The following is a 26,269-nucleotide window of genomic DNA, read 5'->3' on the forward strand; positions in this document are numbered from 1 at the left end:
TAATAGTGTATAAGGTGGCAGATAGAAAAGACTTCACTGCTTCAAGTTGTTGGGTTTTGGGTCACGTTTTTTTTGGGTGGGGGGGATGGTGGTGGTGTTCAGGTGCTATCTGGCAAGCCTAAAAAAATTACTATAAAAGTTATTTCTTTGGCCAGGATTTGTTTGATTTTTACAACACAAAGCTTGGAGAGGAGTGAAGAGTTGTTTGATACATAATATGATCAAAATGCATTACTTCCATCAATACAAGACATAAAAATGCCTTGCAAATGCAAAGTAGAAGAAACATCTGTACATAATGTAAACTAAAGTTTAGAAATCTAGCATTCAGATAGTACCTTGCCACCATGGAATCAGAAAAGATAAGGCTAGAAAGGACCTCCAGCAAATAGGTAGTGCATATGCACCTGCCTCCAGCAACATGAATTATATCTACATGAATCCACAGGAATTTGTCTGGATGTGAAGGATGTGTTCCACAGCTCCTCTGGGCAAACTATTCCTGAGCTTAATTATCCTTGCAATTAGAAAGGTTTTCCTTTTGTCTGGCCTAAATCTTCCTCATTGCAGGTTAAGCCCGTTACTACTTCTCTTCATCCCAACGGTTACTGAAAGCACCTTATTATTTTCCACTTTGTGTCAGCTTTTAACATATTGAAAGACTGCCTGAGTTTTCTGTTCCCCTAAATAAACTTAAGTGATATCAGTTCTTTCTAGTTTTCCTTATTGAGCATGTCTTCTGGACATTTCATCATCATTATTGTTCTCCTTTGAATTCTCTCCAATTCATAAAAAGTTTGTGCTGCTCACAGCTGATTGAGGTCTGTAGTTGAGACTTTCCTGTGGGAGACAAATATGGAAGAATGCATTTGTTTGACTTCATACAGTGCATCAGCTCTTATGTCCCAGGATGGTATTTCCATTCCCTCATAGTTTCATGTTACTGGTTCATATGAAGTTTGTGCTTTCCTGAACTTCCAGAGCGTTTTCTGCTGAACCAAAGGCTAGCCATACCCCACTTGGTTTTGTGCAGTTGGTATTTTGTACCTCAGGGTAGTACTCTGTTTTTGTTCTTATTGAATTACAACCTATTTATTTCAAACATTTGATCTAGTTGGTGAAGATCTTATAAAACTCTAATCCTGTTTTTCGATGACATTTCAAAGAAGTGTTCATTTGCAAGTGGCTTCTAATTCTTGAGTTATCCCAAATTATCTTGTACTTGGGCTACAACTACATTTTGTTGAATGTGAGTGAGGACTAACATTCTTCTCAACTAACTGGTCTTACTTGTGGGTATTATCACAGGACCTAGAAATCAGAGCCCGTGTGTTTGATTATCCAAGAATCAAAATATTACCACTCGTAGTTATGGACAAGTAGAGATGCTAGATAAAAGGTGACGTTTATAAGGCCAGAATATTTTTACAACCTAATCAAACAAAGAACTATTTTAAGTATCAATTATGAACAAGTTAACTAATTCATTGATGACTGAATTTATTGATGATGATTCACAGTGAGAGAAAAAAGGCAGTTCAGTGTCTAACACCTATATTTAAGGCAGTTCTTTAACGTGACCTAGATTTCAGAACCCTGTTGTTGCTGCTAGAAAAAGCAATTTATTCCCTCTCCATTCACTTACCTTTAATGAGAAAAGATGAGTCAGCTTTTGAATAAGCACTGTCTGTACTGACTTCCAAATCAAAACACTTTAATAATGAAAAACAAGTAAGTGATATTATTATACCTTAAAATGCAGATGAGCTAATAAGGTTAGTACAGTCTCATTAGGTTCAATTCCAGCATCTCTGATGGAAGACTTCATTAAAGAGCAGACCTTTAAAAACCTATGGACACATTGATGTAGGAGTTTATTCAGTTTATACTGTAGCCCCACTATGGAAAAGTTAATTGACTTTGTGCATCTTTCCGTACAAGTCGTAGTTGCTCTTGGCAGCTGGAGAGACTGAAGTCAAAACTGTCCAGAACCAGCAGTTATGTTGAACGGTAGGGCTACAAAGATAGCTGAGGGACTGGAGCATCTCGTACAAGGAAGGCTGGGACTATTTAGAGTAGAGTCTTAGAGTGCTAGGAAATCGCTGGCAGGAAGAGATTGGGGGGGGGGGGGGGGGGCGGGAAATACCTTCCAGATTTTGTATCGTGGAGATACGAATTGCTCCCAGTCAGAGGAAATCGACAGGTGAGACAGGGACTGAACCTCGCGGTCCCGAGTCCCAGACAAGTGTCTCAGACTCGAGGCTGCCATCCCTCTTCTCTAGATTTGCAAGCAGGTTCAGGCACAGTCACCGGAGTATCGGGAGAGGTGAGTAAGCAGATGTCTGCCTGTGGGTGTGGGTGTCTGCCCGCCAGTCAGGGAACGACTGTCTCTTGTTGTTTCAGGTACCAAAAAATAAAGTAGCCGTTACAGTATGGAGCTTACTGCAGGCTGCAGAAACCACTAAAGGAGTTGAGCATATTTTGGGGCAGTCAATGCTGACTTAATGCTGCTGTGGCTACACACCTTTTCAGCACCTTAAGAGAGCTAGGTTAAAGCTAGCAGGGGGTGTCAGACCTTTGCCTGGAGCGTCAATATACCTTAAAGCTATCAGTGCTCATCTTGTATAAGAAGGATGGTGTACTCTTCTGTCAGTTCCTTCGGTTGTCACATTTTTCACTTTTTTTGCAGTAGGTGGGAGTGAGAAGCTGAGGGCTAGCAGAGTTGCTTAGACATATATGGTGCACAAGTGTGATAATTTAGATGGAAAGGAGTACAGAGAAAGTTGATTGCCAGGAGTGGTATAGGAAGATTTCAAAAGTATATTTTAAGGAGGGTTTGCAAGAAAAAATATAATTGCTTGCTACTTATGAAGGAGACCTAAATGAGTTATAAAATGTGCATAACTCTCATACTAGACTTATGGCCTTAGAGGGCCAAATTTTACCTTGTGCCATAAAACGAATATATCATTAACTGGAAGCTATGGATGGAGTTTTTGCCTTGTGTCAATAATTGCTGCAGGTACCTCTTTTGAATCTCTTACAGTTAAAGTAATAGTAAGATAAAGTATGCTAATTTAGGCACATACAGGATTTATTTTTCTTCAGATTTGTAACAGAAATGGAAGGTACATATCCTAGCCTCTAAGAATTTTGTCATAATTTTTAGAACATGCTGGTTTTAAAGTCACGTCTCTCTGTACATCATACTTCTTTTATTTAGGTGTAGCTACAGGTTTTTTTAATAGACGACAAGGCTATCTTGTATTAATGTATTTTCAAAATCATGCATTCTTGCTTCAAGAGTATTTGATCATTACTTTCTGCGGTCTGTACTTGCTGTGAAATGAGCTCAGCAGAAAGTTCTGTGTTTCTTAATTGTAGGTGGTTCATGCCAGCCCCCTGCACTGTTTAATTTCATCATCAGTGCATAAAAGTAAGATATTACTTAGCAAGAAAGGCATATCATGTAATAGTATTGCTTTTTAAATCTCAGACAATTTCTGTTCAATTCTAATTTTAGACAGTCATTTTAATTTGTTACCAGTGCATGCTTTCTAATTAAACTTATATTTAACAATCACATGCGTCAGTGAGTAATGTGAGCTGACAGTGATGGACGTGGGTGGATAGCACAATAGATGGTTACAAGAGGAGTTGATCTAGTAAGGAAAGGAGGAGACAGATGAATTCCAGGACAGAGGGTAATCAAGGAAGCAAGAGAGAAGGGAGGCTCAGAGAAAAAGAAGTGGTTTAGAGCTGGTTCATACAGTGAAGCATTCCAGACTGGTCCTGATTAGCTAGTCCAGGTGCATGGCCTGTGAGCAGAGCCTTGTATTTCTGGAGTAAGACTGTTATTCCAGATTAATCAGAGGGAAGTGGATTGTACTAATTCAGAATAAGAATGTTCCTAAGGGGAATACTTTACTTCTATGAATTAAACTTTCTTAGCATACATGTGAAGGAACTTAGGAACCAGTATTAAAATCTAATGTGTATGTGGCATTTGTATAATTTCTCCAGTTATGGGCCATTTCTGTAATTTTATAATACATAATGTATTCCCTGTTTTCTCATCAGCAATTTAAGACTTATAGCTACAAACAAAATGAATTTGAAGTTAAATTACACAAATATTCCCCCAAAATAACTTTGCAAATTGGAGTGTATTCAGTCAGCAGTGGAAATAATACGTTCTCGACCAATCACAAATAGGCAGCATTATATTAACAGGGAATATTGAAAGTCTGTAGAAGCGAGCCTACAATTAATTCATAGAGCAGAATATTTTTTTAAAAAGCTGCTACTTGATTAAAGTGTAAGACTGACAGAATTTAATAAGGACATGCTTCCGTTTTTAAGACCTTTTGGGGGAGCACTACAAGCTATATGATCCTAGAGTACTGTATTTATCTTACTGTGTCACTAATTGAGGTTCTGTCACTGCAGCCTTTAATACTAAGAAACAAAACTTTGAATTGGCAAACGAAAGCAGGTGGGAGCCACTGGGGGATAAGGAGCACTAGTATAATCTGTCCTCTTGGCAGCCTGCCCTGTGAAGGAGGTACATTTCTGTAGTTTTCTGGTTTTCTCTAGTGCCTCCACCTTTACCGATATATGCTTTAATCGCACTAAACAAAAGAATTTTGGTGGGCTGGTCACTGTATTCTTACAGTACCATCACTGGACATCCAGTGGCATTTTAATGAGAAGCAGTGCAGGTGAAAGCCACAAAAAAAATTTTTTAAATACTTAGCATCTTAAACACAGTTGCAAAATTCAGTGTTTGGTCAGAATGAGCTAGGCTTAAACTCCACTGTGTTTCAGTATCCCGTACCTCTGAGGGCTTATACTTTATTGACCTAACTACAAGACAAATATATTATGTTCACGACCAAAATAACTACAGTGTTGAACTTCTGACTATCAAATAAGTGGTACGTTAAAAGACACTATAAGCTAAGTGTGATACATACGGATTGTATTGTGTGTTGAAATGATAAGCTTATGTTTTTCAATATAACTTATTAACTTTTTTCCTAAAATTTGATTACATTATAAAAATAATAATCATTAGTAGTACTTTGAATTCTTTTTATAGGAACATCCAAGAATGCAGTCTGTCTTGGACTTTTTCTGTGCTTAGACATTCCCAGTTTAGCAGTGAGTAGCTGATGTAGATGCAGAGATTCTGGCCTATGACTGTATGTAATGAATGGTATGAATCTTCTCTCATTTTTGACTGAGGTAAAACAGGATTATATCAACGTTTACTTTTGTAACCAAAAAAGGTGGAAATATTGAGGGAGCTGGGTTTTCTGTCAGTTGCTAATGGCTTATTTACCTTGTTCTCACAAATGTATGCATCATCTCCAGTGTACCTTAAAAGAACAGTATCTATTTGGTGATGCAGACAGCTCAGTACTTAATTTCCTGTACTCTTTCTGTTCCCTTTAAAATGAAGTCAGAATGTTTTATAGCAAAGTTATTGTGAAGTAGGTGCTGCAAGCTCTGACTTCAGCCATTTCTGTATAATTGGTTATACGCATTTGTTTGCCATCAGCTAAGCAGAAGAAAGTATTTTATTGCCCTTGTTAAGTGCAGTGTGCTTCTGTTGTACTTTCACCACTAATGTCCTGCCTGGATAAAAATAAGCCTCAGCTAGACCCTTCCCTTCTCATGTTAATAACTGCCTAAATAGCTTGGATCTTACAGTACCTAAAACTTTATTTGAAAGGAAAATATTAATATTTATTTTTTAAAAAATTAGTTTTGCTTTTAGTAGCTTTTCCAGTATTCGGCTTGTGAAAAAATACATTTTTGAAGTGATGTTTTAAGAAGATCATTCTTAAAATGAATCTTGAAGACACATAGCAGCAAGTTCATTGCTTGGATGTCTGAAGCCTTCACTCATTTCTGGAGAACTTCTGTGCACATGCTAGGTAGAGTTTGTTCTAAATTTGGATTTCCCTATTTCCTAGGTAGGAGAGCTATAGGAGATGTAGGGAGTAGGAGTAGGAGAGCAATAGGATCCTACAATAATGTCTGATCACATGCATTAATCGGAAGTCATTTTTATTTCCATAAATAAATCAGTTGACTGCTCATTGTTAATATCTTACCATTTGTGTTGCAGATGTAGAGTTTCTAATTAATTAAACCAAGTTGTTCACAGGCAAGTATTAGAATAAAGGAAAAAAAAAAACTGTAACAATTTATAATTTCAAAATTGCCATAAAAGACATTAAAGTTTATCACATAATCAGGTGTTCTGATAAAAACAAGATCTTCCAAACCTTCGGCACAAGAAGCAAGCTTTTTTATAACTCTGATACTTAATTGTCACCTGGTGTGACATTATTGTTTTGGTAAGAGATGAATGAGTTTGCCAACACAGATGAGTCAATACCTTATGATTAATAGGAAATGAGGAAGTGCTTGCTCATCTTTCACTGTGCCCTGAATATCCAAAGTAAGAAAAATATTTTTCCTGAAGGACAGTTTCTAGGAACATTACTGAAGGGAGAGAAGCCAATCTGCCAACCATATTCAAAATCAGCATAAATTTCAGTTGCTAGTATTTCCCAGATGTCTCCACTTGAAAACTACTTATTCAATCTTTGTTTTATTAAATCAGCAACAACAAAAGAAAAAAGAATGATTTCTTTAGAATGGAATTTGATATGTGAAAGAAAGGAATGGAATGTCCCCTTAGAGTATTTATTCATTAGATGAACCACATTTGTTTGTGGGAAGAGCACTTAAAATGGTCTAAAGAATAAAGTGGCACACAAATGCTGCAAGTGCCACTTCTGAAAGCTGTTTTTTATTGAACCTGAGTTTTTATAGGTAACTCAAGAATAAGCAATAGAATACAGTATATATTATTGACAGCCTCAAAAAATAAAGTGCCACATTATGCCTGAACCCATTGAATGCACATGACAAATACGGTTAGGTATTTTTTCACAGATTTTTGCTTTAGTTATGTCAAATTGCAGAGCTCACCAAGGAATTCATCTGCCAGTCTTGCATCATATGGTGTCCCTAGTCTCATACCTGGGATATTCTCATATTCCAGTAGCCCTCAGGAGCTCGAGACAAGATGATGTAGAACCAGCAAGTAGGGTCTTCAGCTCTCTATCCTCTTTGCATTGCCTAGATAGCTCAAAGATTCAAAGACATTGAGTATCTTAACTGACAAACGAATTTTGCATTATTACTGAGGCTACGTGAGGAAGATTTAAGTATTGATAACAGCATATTTCTGAATTCATGGATGTTGAAAAGAGATCAGAATTCAAAATCTCACTTATCAAAAGGCAAAGGAGAAAATCACTTATAATGTCCTTTAGCAAATTTATCAGAAATACTTTGAACAGATAATTGCTATTTTTCCAAAAACATCATTTTGGAGAATTTTAACATTAAATATAGGTAAATCAAGAGTAGTTCAGAGCTAGACCATGCCCTGTTACTTTAGAAAAATATAACTGAAAAAGTCAAGCTAGGTAAAAGAATATGTAGACGCAGACATCTCTGTTTCTGTTATTGGTCAAATAATGTGAGGCTGAATAAATGTACTTGTGCCACTTGGGAGTTCTAGATAGATATTATATCCCTTAAGTTGATACTTTATATTAATTCCAAGAAAGGTGGTTTAGTGATACAGCTGTGAGGGTGTTTAGCCCTAACTGGAAATGAATTTTAGACAGGCTTCCTTTTTACTGTGGATTACAAAGCTGTGAACACTGCTGGAGATAAGTTAATGCTTGATCAGAGAGTTTTGAGAGTGAGATTACTACCTTTGGTAAGCAGCCATCCCTAAGCAGCCTTTTCAAATTCGTCAACAATATTTGTGTAGCTGCTTATAATGGGAGCAGGGTTGTGAGGTCTGGCCTTCAGGCCATGCTTAAAGCATTCTAAGGGCATGTTCATTTTTAAGCAGCTGAGTAGTCGCACTTTGGCCAAGTCTATATAGAATCCTAGTGAATAATAATTCTCTTGATCAGTTCTTACTATAGTCTCTGAATCTCTCATTTCCTTTGTGTAATTTTGTCAGAAAATATGAAAATGAAACATTTTGGACTGCAGTGCTCAGATATTAGGGAAGTATGTGTCAGTTTTGCTTCAACTGGATGTATGTGCTATGGAATCTGCTGGTTTTAGTCTCATCTAATCATCTCCACATTTCTTTTTCTAAAATAATATTTTTTAAACTAACTTATTTAAAATAAAGCTACATCACTACACTATTTATAGGTTTGATAACTGGCTAGTAAAGCTAGACTCTTTCTACGTAAGAAAATTCAATCAAGACAGGATTCAATTCAGTCAAGACAGGAATGAATTGAAGTAGCTTTTAAAACAGGCACTAAAACAGAGACCTGCAAATTAAAGTTGAACAGTTCTAACACTTTAGTCATGAATTTCAAAAATACCCTGTTTTGCACTGAATCAGCCTGTTAGCCTTGGGCGCTGAGACCGCTCTTTGTAAAATGTCACTGAGGGCAGTTGTCACAAAAGCAAGCTGTGTTTCCCCTTCTTCCTGTAGTGACATACTTTGATAATGCTGTCTGCAGCTTTTATTCCAGGAAGGCCGTACTGAAGCATGGGAGAGACTATACGCATCCCCTCTTAGAAGCAGTGCTCAAAATCCTAACCTGATGTCAATTCATATGAGTTTATAATTTGGCCTGATGTCTGTCCATCTACTTATTGCATTTTCTTGGACCCAGCGAGAAGTGACAAATATAATCAGTGAGATCCATACTTTGTGTGTTGTTGGGAAATTTTTGTTAGCTGTACTGTTCTCATTCCCTTTCTGCTTTATGTAATGTTAACTTGACAAGAGTGGTTATCACAGCAGACATCTTGCAGCTGAGAAGGCAAGCGGTCACCAGGGAGACTGCTTTGCTGCTCTGGTATCAGCTGCAACAGTACTGAAACACTGCAAATGATTTGTTGTTTTTCTTTTTTTGCATAGAGTTATACATATCTCCTTTTTCTTAACCCTAATTATTTTGTTCTGAGTGTATTCATTTAATGTTAGGTTATAATATATTTTGGCTGACGTGCCCTCTGTTGTGAGACTATTCTATTGTGATAAAGGGTGCTTTGGACTGTATTCCACTTCTTTTATATTGATAATTACTTTTACACTATTACCTTCTACTTACCTTGCAAAAGATAAATAATCATAAATATTTGATTAGCAAAAAGCCTTGTGTTTTCTGCTGAAGTTTATTTTTGAATGCTATGTTTTTTTCCCTAAAAGATGATATGTGCAGACAACTGCAGCCAAGATATATTATTTATGAAGTTTCATCAAAGAATGTAGCACTTCACAGAGGAAATAATAAATATGTAGGAAACCTCAAACTGCAACAGTAGGCTAAATCCTGTAGTTTTCAGACTGTATTTCTAACTGTTTGAGCTCCTTTGCCTCCTATTTACTCCAGGTGAGAGCTTAGCAGTCTTCCAAAGCAAGCCCTGGGACAGGTAACAAATCTGACTCTGGAGGGTGTGAAAATACAGCACTAGGAAATAGATCAATTTATGCATGATTCATGGGGAAAATGAGCTTGAAGGAAGTGATGATGATGTCTAGGGAAATACAGTGCAAAACATGAGTCTCTCCTGCCTACTATGGGAAATATCAAGAAATGCAAGTACAAATCTACCAGAGAAGAAAAGGAACGAAGGGAACACTAATGAAAGATGCTTGGAGAAGGAGGGAAAATGTGGAAAATAAAAGACAAAATTACTGATGTAGGTGGAGCTTTGAAGCATACGAAGAGTGAATAGGATATATTATCTGATGCATATTAAGTCAAGAAGGCAGGTAAAGCAGTAGAGAGTAAATCTAGCATTTCATGTATGGGTGACAAATATATTCAGTGTTTTTAAAAGTACAGTCCTTCATGGTTAAGAATACAGAGAATCAGTTATCATTATCGCTATATCATTTTTCATTTACAAGAAAAAAAAATAATTTTAGTCAAATTTTAAGTAAAAATAGTCCCTGGTGGATGAAATGGGAGATGTGTGGCAGACTTCTGACAGTGAAGAAGACTTCTAAAAGCAGAGATCAGACACAGCGGTTTCATTCATAATTCAGCAAATTTCTTGTCCTTTGTTTTGGACTTGCATATGATGACATATGCAGGAAAGAGGAAAGATCAGGGAAGATGGAAGCAATTGAAGCATAAAATCCTATCTCTGTTTAAATCATTAGAAAATTTTCATTTTGAATAAAATTCCTATCTTTTACAGGAGAGGAAGGAAAATCTAGTGATCATGTCTAGCACATTTAGAATGTAAATCGTCCTTTTCTTCCATTCTTTATAGCTGTCAGATCTTGAAAACTGTTACACAGCAACTACCTTGTATTTAAAGGGAAGTGACTGTGGATTATTTTCTCAGACTTACTCTCAAAGGCAATAGGTGGCATATTATGAGGAGCAGATTGTATAGATCTGTGCTAAACTGAAAATGGGAAGAAGCCTGAGATAAGTGAGTAATACAACATAAAGGTGATATAGGAAAAAAAAATCAATCGGATTTGCTTTTCAAGCTGTACTAAACAGTACTGGCACTCTTCTGTGTGTACCAATTTTCAAGTTACCTTTCTGAATTCTGGCATTTTGGCCTAATCAGTAGATGTACTTGGTGCCTCCCAGCCTTAGTTACTTCTCAGATGGTTTGTACCTCATTCACTGTGCCCTGAAAGTAATGACTCCGTAGCTCTGATGGACTCTGTTTATCTTTAAGAGCTGAAGTCATACCTTTCCAGATTTTTAAGAAGTAATGAGAACACTGGAGATGAAGGTGTGACAATGGGAGAAAAGAAATTGAGTGTTTTAAGAAAGGATTTTTTTTTTTTTTTTAATATGAATGCACTTAGGACATGCCTTGGTACAAAGAAGCTTTAAAAGACCATATGCTGCGTGCAGTCCAGCACATTTTCCAAATAAAAGTTTTAAATCTAAAGCAGGCTCACAGATGGTTCTAATGAGCTGGTCTTGGAGATGTATTGTGACTTGAAAAAAAGTAGTTTAACTCCTAAGACATTTCCAGATGACTTTCAGGCTAAAGCACAATAACAACAGTATTCATGCATGTGTTAATTTTAGATCTGTTTCTGGCCTTTAAAAAAAGGGGAGGTTGGAGGGGGGTTGTTTGTTTTTAGGACCTCGCGCTTTCCTTTATGTACAGTACAATGCAGTATCACAAAAGAATACATCAGGAGCATTTTTGCACATTGACTGATGCTGCTTTCTCCAGCGCTTTTCAAGCTCTGCAAACAGTTAGTGTGGAACGAATACTAAGAAAAATGGTAAAGATTTCCCATGAATATTGAATTTTTTTAAGAACTATAGCATAGTGCCCTACTGAAAGTATTATTAATTTTCATCATGGAGGGGACTGTCAAACTAAGACCAAAAACCAAGATTGCATTTTGTAGATTAGCATGCCTGATAATTGTAAAAGGGGAAAAGAGAACTTTTTTTTTTTTTTTTAAGTATGTGTAAAAATGTCATCCTTTCAGGTTTTTTCTTTATGTTAAATGATGTGGTATTAAAAACTTTAACTCCCAGAAACTTCAGTGTAAATCAGAAAGTTAAGCAACACACTTAGTAAATTGTACTTTGTCAAGATATGTAGAGAGATGTACATTCATCTGTCCATATGCATTTTCTCTGAAGTTGTCTCTAAATTTCTTGGAGTTTGTGTCTAAATTTCCAAAGAATTATGTGTAAACGTAGAGGTTGGTGATAAATCAAAGAATGGAGGATTTGATTCTGCCCAGACATCTACTTTGTATAGTTGTTGGCATCTGTATGTAATAGATGCAAAAAACAAAGTGAGACAGGCCTCAGCAAATCACAGGCCTGAGGGGTTTTTTTTGGCTGCTTCGTACAGATGTAAATTACAATAAAAAGCTCAAAAGAGTTAACTACTGGACTCTGTAATTCTACCAGACTGTCAACTTCTGGAAAATAATTGTTAGTAATAAAGGTCTCATCTAATGGCTTACAGCTTTGTAGCACAGCAATTGGTTTTTTAGACTTTAATGTTTATATTATTATGCATTACAAAAGTGTTAAGAATTCATATATAATCTTTTTATGACATAGTTTGGAGTTACAGTATTCTAATTGATACTGTTTCAAAACTGTATGGTCCTTCTGGCTCCCCAGCTTTGTGAGACATCATATTTCTCTATTTCATCTTAGGTCTACCTTATGGGTGGGAAGAAGCTTATACGGCAGATGGAATCAAATACTTCATCAAGTGAGTATTTCTGGGGGAAAATGGGTTGGAGGAGAAAAAAATCTATCAAGCTAAAAGCTTATCGAAACCTAGAATCAACAGAAAATTTAGTGGAATAACAAAGCCATGATATGTTTTATATGCAGCTTTATTACTGACATCACTTATTCTTCTCTGTATTTTGTAACTGCACTGTCCAGAGAATCCTGGAGCAGTTAGTTAAAAAATTCAACTGAAATTCAGTGAGAGCTGTGTAACTAAGTCCTTCAGATGTCACTGAAAATTCCAGTGTTGAGGATGTGCCTCAATTACATATCTGGTCCTATACTGGACCCAGGACATGTGAAAAAAATTTTGTCCTCTAAAAAGTTTACAGGTATATCTATTTTTTAAATGCCCATATAGTTTTAGGGAAGTGGGAAAATTCTAACAGCTAGCTTTTTAGAAGATAATAGTCTGGTTTTATTCTGGGATTTCAGTTCCATTGTAGCATTAGGATACACAAAGACCAACAATCTCGCCAAATATGTCAGCTGACCTGGAACCTGGACTTTTGTGTCTGTACTCTTCTGCAGCATACCTCAGAATCCATAGTATCCATTGCATAATAACTGAAATATTAGTAATTTTCATATTATCTCTAGCCTTGAACGGTTATCACGTGGGGAACCTCTTAAGCAGCAAATTCATTCTTGTCTGTAACCTATCCATGGTTGTATCAGAAGATAACAACATTGTTTTCTTGGAATCACATCCTGCTCCCTTGTCTGGAAATAAGTCATTTTGTTGTTGCAAGAGGGTGAAGGAAAAGAACTGAAAACATTTAATTATGATTCTTAAATGATCAAGACAAGTCCAATTGCCATACCATTCATTTAGACAAAAGTCTTTATACTCTAAGCTTTAAGGTGTTAATCATAGGCTCACTAACCTGAGTTTCACAGAATATTGACATTTCACATTATCATTTCCTGCAGGTTAAGCAACTTTTATTCTGTAGATAATGTCATTGAAACTGTACTTGTTGCAAAAGTCTTGTTTCATATTCTGCATATATTAAGTACCTGTCAAGACACATAGATCAGCCATGTTAAAAGCCTCAGTCACATGTATGCAATTCTAGCAGTTCAAGCCATTAAAAAAAGGGTTTTTTCACTCTGATATTCCCAAAAATACATTTAAAAAAAAATCTTTTCTTTTTGTTTTGAATTTCTGCCTTATGCAAATTATACCTACAGGTCCATGGGGTTTGCTTTGTACATTTGGCAGGTGTTGCCAAAGATACAGCTCTACCTTTCATCATAAGGCTTATTAGCAACATTTATAGTAACCAATAGTGAATTTCACTTAATAGTGTTCAGAAGGACGTAAGAGTAAGCAATTATTATGCTGTCCTGCAAAAAAAAAATGTAGAAAAATATGCCTGTATCAGGAGTTAACTGTAGTTGTCTAGAAGATCTTGCAAACAAATACATTTTACAAAACTCTCCAGAGACTAGAGGAAAGGTGACATTGAAAAGATGTTACTATAAATGTCTAAAGCACAAAGAAAACCTCTACAAAAGTTTAAAACTAGTAACCATCTGAAGGGGGGGTTAAAAAAGAAATACAAAACACCAAGACTGGGACCTTCTTGTTATTTGCTTTTTGGCTTTCCTTAGTTAAAAGATTTCTTTAATGATTTTTTTTCTGAAATACTGGAAGAAAAAAAAGCGGTGCAAATTCATTATACAACAAATGAAGAAAAGATTACATTATTTTTTAACTGAATACAAAATATGCAATATGATTTAAATCTTGTTGATGTCCAGCAGACAGAGAATTGCAAGCTTCTTTACAAGCTGCTTTCTCTACTTGATAAAAGCTGTGGGAATTTGTTGTATACTATAGGAAAGGAAAGATTATATTTAATTGTGTTCTCTGATTCCGGAGGAAAAATGCATGAAAAAGCAGCAGCTCATGTTATGTCTCCCCAAAGCTTCAGGTAGTGAATGGGACAGAGAATGTTGTTGCTTTTTTCTGGAAGATAGTGAAAGTCTAATCTATATAATAGTTTTTTATTATTCCTTTTAAAGATTAGAACAATTGTCTAAAATTATAATTCATCTCCATTCCATAAATATCATGAACCATTGTTTAATAACTAGCTTTTCTATCTACTGCAATTGACATATTGTTTAATTTTTATAGGTGGCATGTAAGAAGATGGTATTTTGGAGTGGACTTCCACAAAGTCTCCTAAAAGATAGGAAGGACAGTGAATAGATCTTTAATCTCAGACTCTTACCAAAGTCACGTAAATAGCATTGAAGTTTGTGCATCAGGCAGCCAAGAAAAGCAGGGATTTTTTTTTTCCCCTAAACTGGCTGCTCTGTTGTCCTTAAGTGACCCCATGGTGCCTAGAGCTAGATATATTAAAGCAGACATGGGGGTTTTTTTCTGCAGAGGTTTTCAAACACACCATGTATGATAATACATTCCAGCTCTAATCAAAGGTTGGCTTTTATTTTCAGACAGATGTAGGTTACTACATGGGATTTATACCAAAAAAATATTGCAGAAAAATAACTTAGGAAATTAAAAAGAATCATGCTGTCTTCCAAAAAGCCAATCGTGTAGCAATTTAAATAACTACAAAAGAAACTATTAAAATAGAGCACTGTTCCATTGGCTTTTAAAAGTTGTTGTTCATCTGTTGATAAGTGTAGTCATGTAGTATATTTGGAGGATTGAGGTGGATGCTGGATTCTGTTCAGGGTAAATCACTTAAAATTACTTGAGGTTTATACCAGTGCAACTGAGAACTGAGCTTGAAGAAACTGTTATGTAGCAATAACAGGAAATAAAACTTAACATCAGAATACAAGTAATCTCACATTGGAGAGATATTTTCCCTCTTCCTTTTTTTTTTTTCCGATTTTGTTGCAAGTGTTTCTCATTTATCTTGATGACTCAGCAGAAAGTAGATTTGCTGAATATACTTGAGAAATTTCTTTTAAGAGCTGCACTTGGATGCTGAACTATTGCAAATGTGGCAATGAGGTTCATGCTGCAGAGGTCAAATCTCAGCTAATCTAGGTGGTGGGAGCCTAATTTGCAGAAAGCATCTGATATTTATCATATTATCCCCCCTTGTTGAAACTACAAACTTTGGCTGAACAAGTTTTTTTTAGGAGTTCTTGCATATCTGATCTTTGATTGTTAATGACTAGAATGTTTTTCCCAATGTATTTCTTAATCTGCTCCTAGCATTACAAATGACAGAGCCCCAGGATTGCCATCATTATCTTCTGTAATCTGTCCTAGGAGGTCCTCCATGTCAGTCTTTACATGGCAGACAAGGAAAACCTATCCGTTATAATCGAAGAGAAGGGGACAAGAACTGTGCTAACAGTTCTTATTTCAATTCATTAGAATGAACTTAACTGAGTGTTCAGTAAGAGATCATAGTAATTAATATCCCTTTTACCTCTTTCCTTATTTTGCTTGCACCACTGTTTCCAAATGTCTGTACAAAGTATAAGGTTTCTTGTGTGCTTAAGAATTCATACTTCTTGCTACTCTTTGTAGTATATTTAAAGTTGGTCTGAGAAAGTCAGCTATTTAGAGCAAGGAGCAAGTGTAGCCAAAGTCCCCTGTTTCTGACATAGAATGGAAGAGATTTCAACATGAAAATTCTGCCTCACATTGAAAATATCCTTTTCTAGGAGGAACTTAGTTTGAGGTACATTTTATCAGGTGATCTTCTTCAGTAAGTTTTAATCCAGTCGTTTAAATGGGGATTAGCAGAATAGTTGATACTTTACAGCTCTGGTACTAACACTGTAACCTTCTTGTACTCTTTGGCTGTGAATTTCAGTCCTTTCATTCTTTGGTATTTATAACAGGCAAAGGCATAAGGGATTTAAGAGTATTTCAGCACTAGCCCTCTCCAATGTATATAATCAAATACAAAATAAAAAAACACGTTATAATTCCCTAAACGTGGCCACAATTAAACTCCTCTTCTATATGAATTGCTGCTTTTCTTATTATGCAGTTATGCTGTGAGGATATATAGAAGCCGCAATGGCTCTGTTTAAATCCACAGCAATTTTACGATATGCTAAAGACAGTCAAATACTCTTTTAATTAATAGGTGCCTTCAGCTCCAATGTGTTTTATTGGGCCTTCAAGTAGCTGGGTCCATAAATCTATATGTTATAAGTCTAATGCAGTAAACACCCCGGCATGGCATCTTAATAGCACATAAGCTTGAGACAGCTTGCTGTGAAATTTCCATAAATATCTCTGAAGGGGGTGTAGCAATATGAAGTGCATGAGAAATCAGAGTTTAAAAGAAGCAAACCAGCTGGCTTGTGTTACACACTAAAGTGAAACCCACTTATGTGAATAACTGACATGAATAAAACATTTACATGGCTACAGTCCTTAGGGACTGAACAGTTCTCTATACCTATCAGGGGAAGCTGCATCTTGTACATGAATACTCAGTTTAAGGCAATTTTTGAAACCATCTCTTTTATTCAGGAGGTCATTTCAGTCTCCCATTAACTGATTTTCAAACAACCCACTTGCTAAGTACTGGCAAGTGTGAGAAAATTACCTTTTAGACTGCAGTAGTGTGTCACAAACTCAGATGTTTCTGTGCTAGGCTTAAGGTCATGTGTATAGATTTACCGTGAAGTATCAGAAAGTGATGTAAGTCTCTGAATTGCATCTCAGTATGCATTGGAAAAAAGTAAGTTCAGGTGTCTTACAAATATAATATGTATTAACAGTTATCAAAAGGACAAAAATTACACCAGTAGACTAAAAGGTGGGGATCAGCTTTGTTGCTAGTATAGCTGTGGTTTCCTCCTGCTGGAGAACAAAGAATAAAGAGCTAACTTTGGCTCCAGATACGTTTTGAAATAATCTGGTGTACTTTAAAGTAATAAAGATGGTAAATATCGTTGTATTTTACATGTACCAATACAGTCAGTCAGTCATACTCGGCACCGGCTTCATGCCCCCATCAGTTAATGCCTAATAGAAACGCATTACAGATGCCTGTTTGCTTACCAATTTACACTTGATATTTTTATCGCTATTCACATCAACAAATTTGGTTCAGAAGAGTTGAGTTTACTCGCTTCATTTAATCAAAGTGACAACTGAACGTAGCCGCACTGGGTTTTTCAATAATCGGTAGCAATTCCAAAATCATAGAATAGGATTGTAGAAATGCAAAGGTTGGAGGGGATCTCTGGAGATTACTTCGTCCAACCTTCTGTTGAAGAGTAGTTTACCAGAGCCCTGTGAAAACAGGTCTTGAATATTTGCAGTAAGGGAGATTGCACCACTTGTCTGGGCAACCTGTTCTAATGTTTAATCGTTCTCATGGTGAAGAATTTTTTCTTCTATCCGGACAGAATTTTTCCTGAACTTGTGCCCATTGCCTCTTGTCCGTCACTGTCTTTGTGAAGAGGTCTGAATTTTGCCCCTATAAACACTGTTTCCCTAGCTTTTTAATAGGAACAGGTTCCAACTAATACTGTTAATGTGGAAGAGTTGGAACCTGATAATGCTCCATCTTTTCTACAGCTGCTTTTAGGTGTTCGAAGACGGCGATTAGATCTCCCTGAGCTTTCTCTGCTCTAGGCTGAACAAACCCATTTCCTTCAACCTTTCTTCATGTGTCAAGTTCTGCAACCCTCTAAGCATCTCAGTAACCTTCCACTGGATCCCCTTTAATTTTTCCAATGTCTGTCTTGAGCTTGGAGGGGCCAGTATGTTGAAGAGGTCCCACATAATCGGGTAAAAAAAAGTTGATTATTAGTGAGTTTTACTTATTAGATGATTAAGGCTGTTCTTCTGTTTGAGAAATCCAGTTACTGATGTTCTAATAGAAATTCCTGTCCACCGAAGATATTTTGTCTGTAAAACCCAGAAACACAAAGGGGCTAGTAACAGCTCATGAATTATCACCTACATTCAGATGTATGAAATGAGCAGTCAGCTGGGAGGCATTAAGATGGGAATAGTTTTTGAAGCAAGAGAAAATTCATCTTGCTCACTTTTCAAGCTAGTCATGTGGCTATTTTTGTGCAGGTTTAGTTCAAATGTACTGGTTCAGTGAGTTTACTAAGTGTGGTAACCAGTATTAGGGCGAAATTTGACTTTTGTTGTATGATTCGGTATTAAAATTCTCATGGAAGTCACAACGTTGCATCAGTGCAAACACAAAGAGAGTGTATTCTGTCATTGAATGCATTTTGTGAATTGGTATCGCCTCAGTTTGAATTTTAGAGAAGTAAAGCTCTGTATGACTTTGCTCTCCCAATGAAGTATCATATATGCTAATTAATTAATGGATATACACTGGTTGTTTAGAATCACACAGGAACAGCATAAAAAAGCATGGCTGGAACACCACATTATTTCCCAGAGAAATCCATTATAGTTAATCTCTTCCATCCTCCCACTTTGTTCACCTTTAACATATGGCAGCTCTGTATCATGAGACTGGCACCTAAAATTAGGTAGGGCCTTGCTATTCTCCCTCCCACTCCCACCCACTCCTTGCATATGTGTACAGTTTGTAAGGACCAGCTGTGAATTTTGCCCCTGTAAACACTGTTTCCTTAGCATTTTTATAGGACCAGGTTCTAACTATTCCGCATGAACTGTATTTTTCCTCAAGCAATGAGGGAACATTTATTTTATATTAAATTTTCCTGAAAGCCAAGTAAAAGTTCCCAAGTATTTTAACCTTTTGGGATCTTCTCCCTTAGATATATTAGGGCCTGTGATGTTTTCCATCTTATACCAAGGGGGAAACAGTAGTAGTTGATTTAGGTTTTTTTCCTTACAGAAGATATGTAAAAATCAGAAGTTTCCCCTGCATGCTTTAATGGGACAGAGGAGGCAGTGAAGGTACTCTGAAAATATGCCAGTATAACTGAGAATAGAATTTGGTTCATGTTAAGTAACAACCTAAACTAAAACAATACATGTAAAAGATTAATAAAAACACACTTGATGTATTTTGGTAACTTTTGAAATCAGACCTAACAAATCAGACTTCCACTTTGAAAGCCAGCACATCATGTTTATTCATTTTATAATATTCTGTTTTGTGTGGTTTTGCTTGGGGAGGAGCCATCATTAATTTTACTGGAAGTTGGTCATTCGCAGAAACTGTTTATGATTTTATGACTGAACTAAGAATAGCAAAGCATGGGTGATAGATGAAGAACTTCTGTAGTATAAACATTCATGTTTTATAAAACTAGAACTAAAGGTATCATCATAAAAGGAAAATAAATTGTGGTTGCTTTTACTTACTGCATGCTAAATTGAAAGCAGAAAGCTGTCTCTTTGATAAATGTACTTATCCCTGGTTGGATCCCCCTGCTTTCCAATACTGGCTCTTCTCCTAGCTCCCTGCATAGCAGTAGGCAAATTAGTTGCACCAGAATTATCAGTTAGTAAAATCGGCATTGTAGGTGTCCCCATCTTAATAATCTTGATTTGTGAGGAGAAGGGATATTTTTAGGCATGGCATATTCTGTTTCCGTTCAGTTCAAAGAAAGAGGCAAGTACTTTACACCTCTGAAAATTGGACCCTTCTTATTTTACATTTGTCACTCAAAAACAGAGGCTGCTTTTGAGAATGTTTCTTTTTACTTGTCATCCTCAAATCCTCCTATCTGAAAATAGAGGTAATAATAGTTATACAGACACAAATATTTAAATAAGACTGATTCAGCACTAACCAAGTGCTAACTATTATTAATTCTTTATATAAAGTTTTTAATGCATAATGTTTCAAAATGTTCTGTGCAAACTTTAACTGAACATCAGTCCAAATGTTCTCAGAGATAACCATATGAATTTGAGTATTTCTGATTTTTTTGTTTGTTTGTTTTTTTGGATAACCCACTTGAGACATCCCAGAGAACTTTTATTTTCACAAAGTGTTAAATGCCTGCCATCTGAAATGCATGATCCTTTGCTGTGTCTCAAGTTGGTTATGAAGAATAAATGTATCCAGAAACAGTATTCCTCTTTGAAATTTTGTTCCCTGGTTGTTCTTTGTTCACGGACACTGTTGTCTGAAATAAGACTCCTTATTAAGGGCACAGCAATGATTTAGTGTAAGGCATTTTGCTAAATGCAAATTCATGAAGACTTGCAGATAGCCAGGGTGCAATGAAAAATCAAACAAGTTTCTAAGGTTTAGAAATGGTTTGATTGCAAACATTGTCATTGTAGGGGCTTCATTTGCTCTGATTTTCACTGAAGCCCTTTTGCATGACTATGAAGAAGAAACCTCAGAGGTAATGCTAGGAAACCTGGCATTGGATTTTATGATAACATGAGTCTGTAATACAAGAATGTTAAGACCTTAAGCTGCTTTTGGTTGGGTGTTTTTTTTTTTGCTGCAAGGTTGGTTGTTTTCTAATATCAAGAACTAAAATGGAGAAGCATTCTTTCAGCTTTCAGAGATGTTGCACTCTCTGTCCATGTTTTGGCCTATCATATCAGATAGCTGTTAAAATTTCTTCAGTGACCAAACACATGAAACTGAAAATAATTTTCACTATAGACCTAGAAATCCCCCTGAAGTCACTGTGTTGATCTCTCTTACTTCTGCAGAGTAGTTTTAGTCTGACACGTGATCAAAGTCTAATTCTTGCCTGTTGAGTTACTTCAACTTATAAGATTGGAAATTTGGAAGTTCAGATTCCTGGTAACTTTTTCTTTGTTGGGGCAAGATTTGGCACTTGTGGAATAAGTTATGTATACCACTCTATGCCTTCGGTTCTCCTGAGATCTACCTGAAGTTTGGGAGCGCTGCTAGAAGCAGAAACAATGCACAGCAAGGTGTTTTCTGTATGTGTTTCATCTGAATCATGGGCCTAAGCCATCATTCAGGCTTTAATTCATTTTCATACACAAGGGGTTTAAACATTAGCTTTGTGCATGCTCCAGACTGTGGTATGAAAAAACTTACATCATCTTGGCCTGAGTCTACAATGTCTATCCCATCAAGATACCAGGCCTGTGCTAATAAGACAGGACTGATAGGAAGTGGGCAATTGCAGGATTCTTCCTAAAACCCTTTTTGTTACATGCAGGATGGGCATATTGGATAGGTGGGCTGATGTACCTCAGGTTGCCCTGAGAACAACCTGGAGTGTCATCCCACATTAGAGCTATGCTGGCATTGCTTAGTTGGATGTGCAGAACTAGCACCACTAATCTTTATGTCCTGCTGCCACTGTAAATACACTACACCAAAATGAATTTTTATGGTGTTCACACTTACACACAGGATTGTGAGTAACTGCACCTATTACTAAAACCACACTCAGAGTAATAGCAGTTGGTTAATCCAGGGATAAGATACACTTCAGTTAGTGCTTTAAAACTGAAAAATTTGCATATCCTATCACTCAGGCCTTTTGGCTTATTCACCCTTGGCTCAGATCCTACTTGTTTGGTCAGATTACTGGTTTGGTTTTAGATGGGGCCATTATCGTTGAAGATTTTTAATAATATAGCAGACTATTTGGATGAATAAATTCCTTTCCCAGAGATGACTGCCTTCTGAAATTGCTCATATATTTTTTTGGTTTAATCAGGGAATAAATAGTGAGACTCTCTTCTGGAGTTTCACTTTATATCCCTCTGCTTTTAATTACGGTTAAAGCAAAATCTGCAGTCCCTGAGGGAAATACAAAATGGATTTATGTCACTTTAGGGTACAGTTCAATGAAGTGACAAGTACTCTCAGTCTTATTACAGCCAATAAAACTGAAGGTCACAGCCATCTTCCAGGACCTGCTTAGCATCTCTTGGGGTAGTTTATATGCTGTACGTTCCTTATGAAATGTAGTCTTGAAAGTGGGTCCAGTTTTAAACCAATTTTAACAAAAAAAAAAGAAGAATATTTTATTTCACATCATCAGATTTTGATAAATACAATACAAAAACCTGTCCCAAACTGCTTATAGGTTTCAGGTCTGGAAATTGTCTTCCCTAGATGCTGTCAGGATTGATTGACTATACTAACATCAACTTCACTCAGTTATTTCATTTTGTCCTAATCTCTTGTCTACAAAACTAAAATTCTTTAGTTACAGTTAAGTAGTTACTCCTTGCAGATCCTCCCAGCATTTGCACTTCAAAATAGCAGGAGTTTGCAGTTGCAAATGCTTGACTCTGTGTATCCAGACAGCATTTAACATCTGCTTTCCAACTACTGATGTTTTCAGAGGGGATACCAAACATGACAAAAACCATGACCAGGTCTGTAAGTGTATGCTAGCTCTGAGAGCTTATTTCATGATAAACATTGGCACTGAAGAAACAAAAAATGAGTAACAAGTTCAAACTCATAAGGGACAACAGCAAAGTATTAAAAGCAGTGGCTCTTAAAAGCTGAGGAACAGTTGTGTTCCCAAAATTCATGCAATCCTAAATAAAATTAGGACTGCATTCATAAAATCTGTGTTAGGTGCAGCCCCAATAGCTATACATTGTATTCAGTCTACTTATTCAGATTGTAGAGTGATTTAGAAACACCATCTGGTAGAGATTCAATGGCAGTGGAATTAGCTCGATGCCTTCAGGAGTACCAGGTCTCTGGTACTCCCACAGATACTCCATTGCCACCTGGTGGCATGAGGACAAGTAATTTTGTCTCACCTCACCAGCACATGAAGGTCTCAAGGTGCCTGGTGCAAATTAGAACCACTCATTTCTTGTACAGGAGCTGTTTTTTGAAAGTAGTATTGTTAGGCAACATTTCAGAAGGTGCATGAGGAATGTTGATCCCAGCACAAGAGACTTGCAGAGGAACTTATAGAAATATGAGTGAAATCGAAGGGAAAGAGCTGGGTACGAACAGTGCCTTCTCATAGATGCAAGATTTGGGAGGATGGATTTTAAAAAGAAAAAGGATCCTTGCAAAGCAAGAGGCTATTCCGAGCACAAGGGAAACAAAATCAGAAAGGTCCAACAACAAAAGACAGATTCTGTGCAAGAGCAAACACGGAAGATGGTATAGCCTCTAGATGTGGGGTTAAGTTTCAGGATCTTCATTCATTGTCGTCATTCTTTATTTTCCTGTTGCTCTGGCTCTCACTAGCCCCCCAGCCACCACTGCGTACTAGCGTATAGCAAAGAATCGCACGTAGGCCCCCCTAGAGCTGGTCACCTAGCAGCGGGCATGTACCCCTTTTCCACTGGGATAAGTGTGGAAGTCCAAAAGAGCACAATATGAAATATATTTCTGGGTAGTATAGCTCATGTCCGCTTCCAACCCATTGCATCTATAGCTAGCAGTGCTATTTGCTAAATTTTTTTAACGGTTATTTCAGCAGCAACAATGGAAGTACTAAAGGTTAAAGCTTTTGGAGTATGATTTCCTGTGTCTCAGCCCTTTGCCTTAAGCCGGTCAGCAGTAGCTACATTGCAGCAATGGCTTTGTAAAAATTGTCAGTTATGTACAGATCAGTAAAAGCTCCATCAAGCACCAACGCTCTTTAGTAAAGCATTATTGCATTTTGAAGGGCTAGTGTAGTTTGGGAAATCCAAAACCTAAGATAAGAAAGGTTAAACATTAAGCAAAATTACTACTGCCGATTAAATGGATTAGGTTATTGGGTGTGTTCATTTAAGGAGAAAAAAGTAGCTACCTTGGTCTTTGTACTATTTCAGATGAGCGGAATTCTGCTTTCATTTTCATCATCTTCAATACCACTCAATTTAGTAGAGGAGCACGAGGTTCATATGAGGCCAGAATTTGGCTTTCCAAGTTCAGATACAACTAAATCCTATCTGGCAGAACTCATTTGGTGGCCCCTAATGAATCCATTCATTATGAGAGTTTGGCTAATTAATAGTTTAAGGCTTCATCGTGTTGCCTGAACAGTTCTCAAACAAATGGGTCTTGCACAAGATTGCTCCTTCTAAAGCTCAGAAACCCTGCAGGGCTGGAAGAATGCAGCCAAGACTTACGGATGTGGCCCCCTGTCACAACACAATAACCTCCGAAGAACAAGACATGCCTGCTTCGTAGCTTAGCATCCTGCACAGTGACCTGCAGCAGTCCTGCTGTCTGCCAGGCTTTTCTTGATCCCCTATTAGGCTCCAGAGGTCGGCCCTGATGGAGAATACAATTTAAGGTGAAAAACATGTCTTGATAATGCTCAGAAACTAACAAATATGCATTCCTTTCCGTTAGTTTGTATTATCTTTGAACTATTCTTTTCTAAAAGATTGTCCTAAGAAGTTCTCATTTTTTAAAAGAAATCATTTTCCACGCAAAGTAAGAGCCATAAGGAAGGTAATTATAATGGCATTTTAAATAATTCACTACCATTTCTTTGCCAAAACAATCCTGTGTTCTCATATTGTGTTTTTACAAGCTCTAAAATTTGTTCTGCAATTTACTAATATTAAAAAGACAGAATAAGCCACTGACATATTCTCAGATCAAATGTTTCTGTTTTCTAACAATAAATTTGGCTACCCTTCCATAAGCAGTAATTTGTTTGAAAACCTAAAAATCTTTAAATATTGTTAATTGCTCTGAAAATGTGGTGGAATTAATCTTTTGAACAAGAACATTTGCAAATGGAAAATGTTTTATGTTTAGAATTTGTAATGTTAGCTTTCCAAATCTTCCTGTAATATTCAAAGTAGTTTCTTCTTCAATTAAGCAAAGCCTAGAGGTAGATTTGAATTCCCTCTCACTTTTATTGCTGGCCCTAACACACACATCAGAGAGGATGTATTTCTAATACAAGAATGTTCTGCAAACCAGTAAATCTGGGATTATCTCCTCGGACTGATTATGTCAAAGCTCTTTAGCCACAGCACTTGTGGAGAACTAAAAATAAACAGGAGGGGGTTTATACATTTATTTTGTACCTAAATAATCTGTGCGTCTTTCTGCAGTGTGAGACATGGTATCTGGACTTAATGCTTATTTATAAGAATTCTTTTCTTAGTACGGATTTTGGCTAAGAGTTTAAAACAAACCATCCTACTAGTAGTGTTCAAGGGATAAAGTCTAGTGCAAGTCTAAAACAACTCAGTTCAAATCAGGAGCATTTATAGCAAATCAACATTTGAGCAAAATGTGGCCTCACATTTTGGTATGTTGAAAATGGATGAAATTTCTAATTATTTTCTGACTAGTGAATGAACAATGTTATGCTATTGGATAAAGCAAATTTTATTCTTGATTTAAGTGCCACAATGCTGCACTATTAAAGATCATAAGAATTTTTGCATTTATTCCTAAAAGAACAAAATCAGATTCTTGCAGCAGTTAGCAGAAAGTGAGGCATGCTATCTTTTGCCTCCTGGTCCTAAAGTATGTAGGAGGAACATCCTCTGAAGAATAAACACTTAAGGAAGAGTTTTTAATTGGTTACATCAAAGACCCATGAATGCTTTTTCACATAACTCTTGTATTCCTTTGCAGTTGATACTGCATGCTCATGAGAAAACAGAGACAAAGATATATGTACATAGCAGGTCAAGGCATGCTAGACAGGAATATATACAGATGCTGAAGGGGAAAATAAAATTTAAAAATAAGTTTGTTCTTAGTTAAATTCAGTAATGGATTCTTGAGAAATGGCTTGATAAAATCTGGCAGTATAAACACTTAAAATAGTACTGCAGGCAGTAGATCTTGCATTGGCAGAGAGACGGACTGGATGGAGTCTAATTCATTCAGCTTCCATGATTCTGCAAGTGTTGGAATGAGTTCTGCATCTTTATGCAGATAAGTAAAATTACATGCTGGGACTTTAAATTAAAGTGCTATATTCAATATTAAGCCATAATGACTGATATTTTAAATCAAAGAGGAAAAAAAAAGATGGCACTTACTTATGGACATCATAGAAAACATTACAGAAAAGTACAGCAAAGACATTTTCCTTAGTAATTATGAATATGTATGTTGTGGAATAATGGGAATGAT

General features: G+C 36.6%; 1 protein-coding gene across 6 annotated transcripts in view; it reads left to right on the top strand.

The window, feature by feature from the left end:
* The window catches only part of STXBP4 (syntaxin binding protein 4), an 82,294-nt gene that overhangs the window by 50,779 nt on the left and 5,246 nt on the right, over window positions 1–26,269 (top strand). For all 6 annotated transcript variants that reach the window (XM_026098943.2, XM_026098946.2, XM_026098942.2 and 3 more), the window contains one exon: window positions 12,240–12,297. In XM_026098943.2, the coding sequence (XP_025954728.2) occupies window positions 12,240–12,297 (58 nt within the window). The remainder of the gene's footprint in view (window positions 1–12,239; window positions 12,298–26,269) is intronic.

The sequence above is a fragment of the Dromaius novaehollandiae genome, chromosome 18 (genome assembly GCF_036370855.1).
Source record: "Dromaius novaehollandiae isolate bDroNov1 chromosome 18, bDroNov1.hap1, whole genome shotgun sequence".
Taxonomy (NCBI): Eukaryota; Metazoa; Chordata; class Aves; order Casuariiformes; family Dromaiidae; genus Dromaius; species Dromaius novaehollandiae.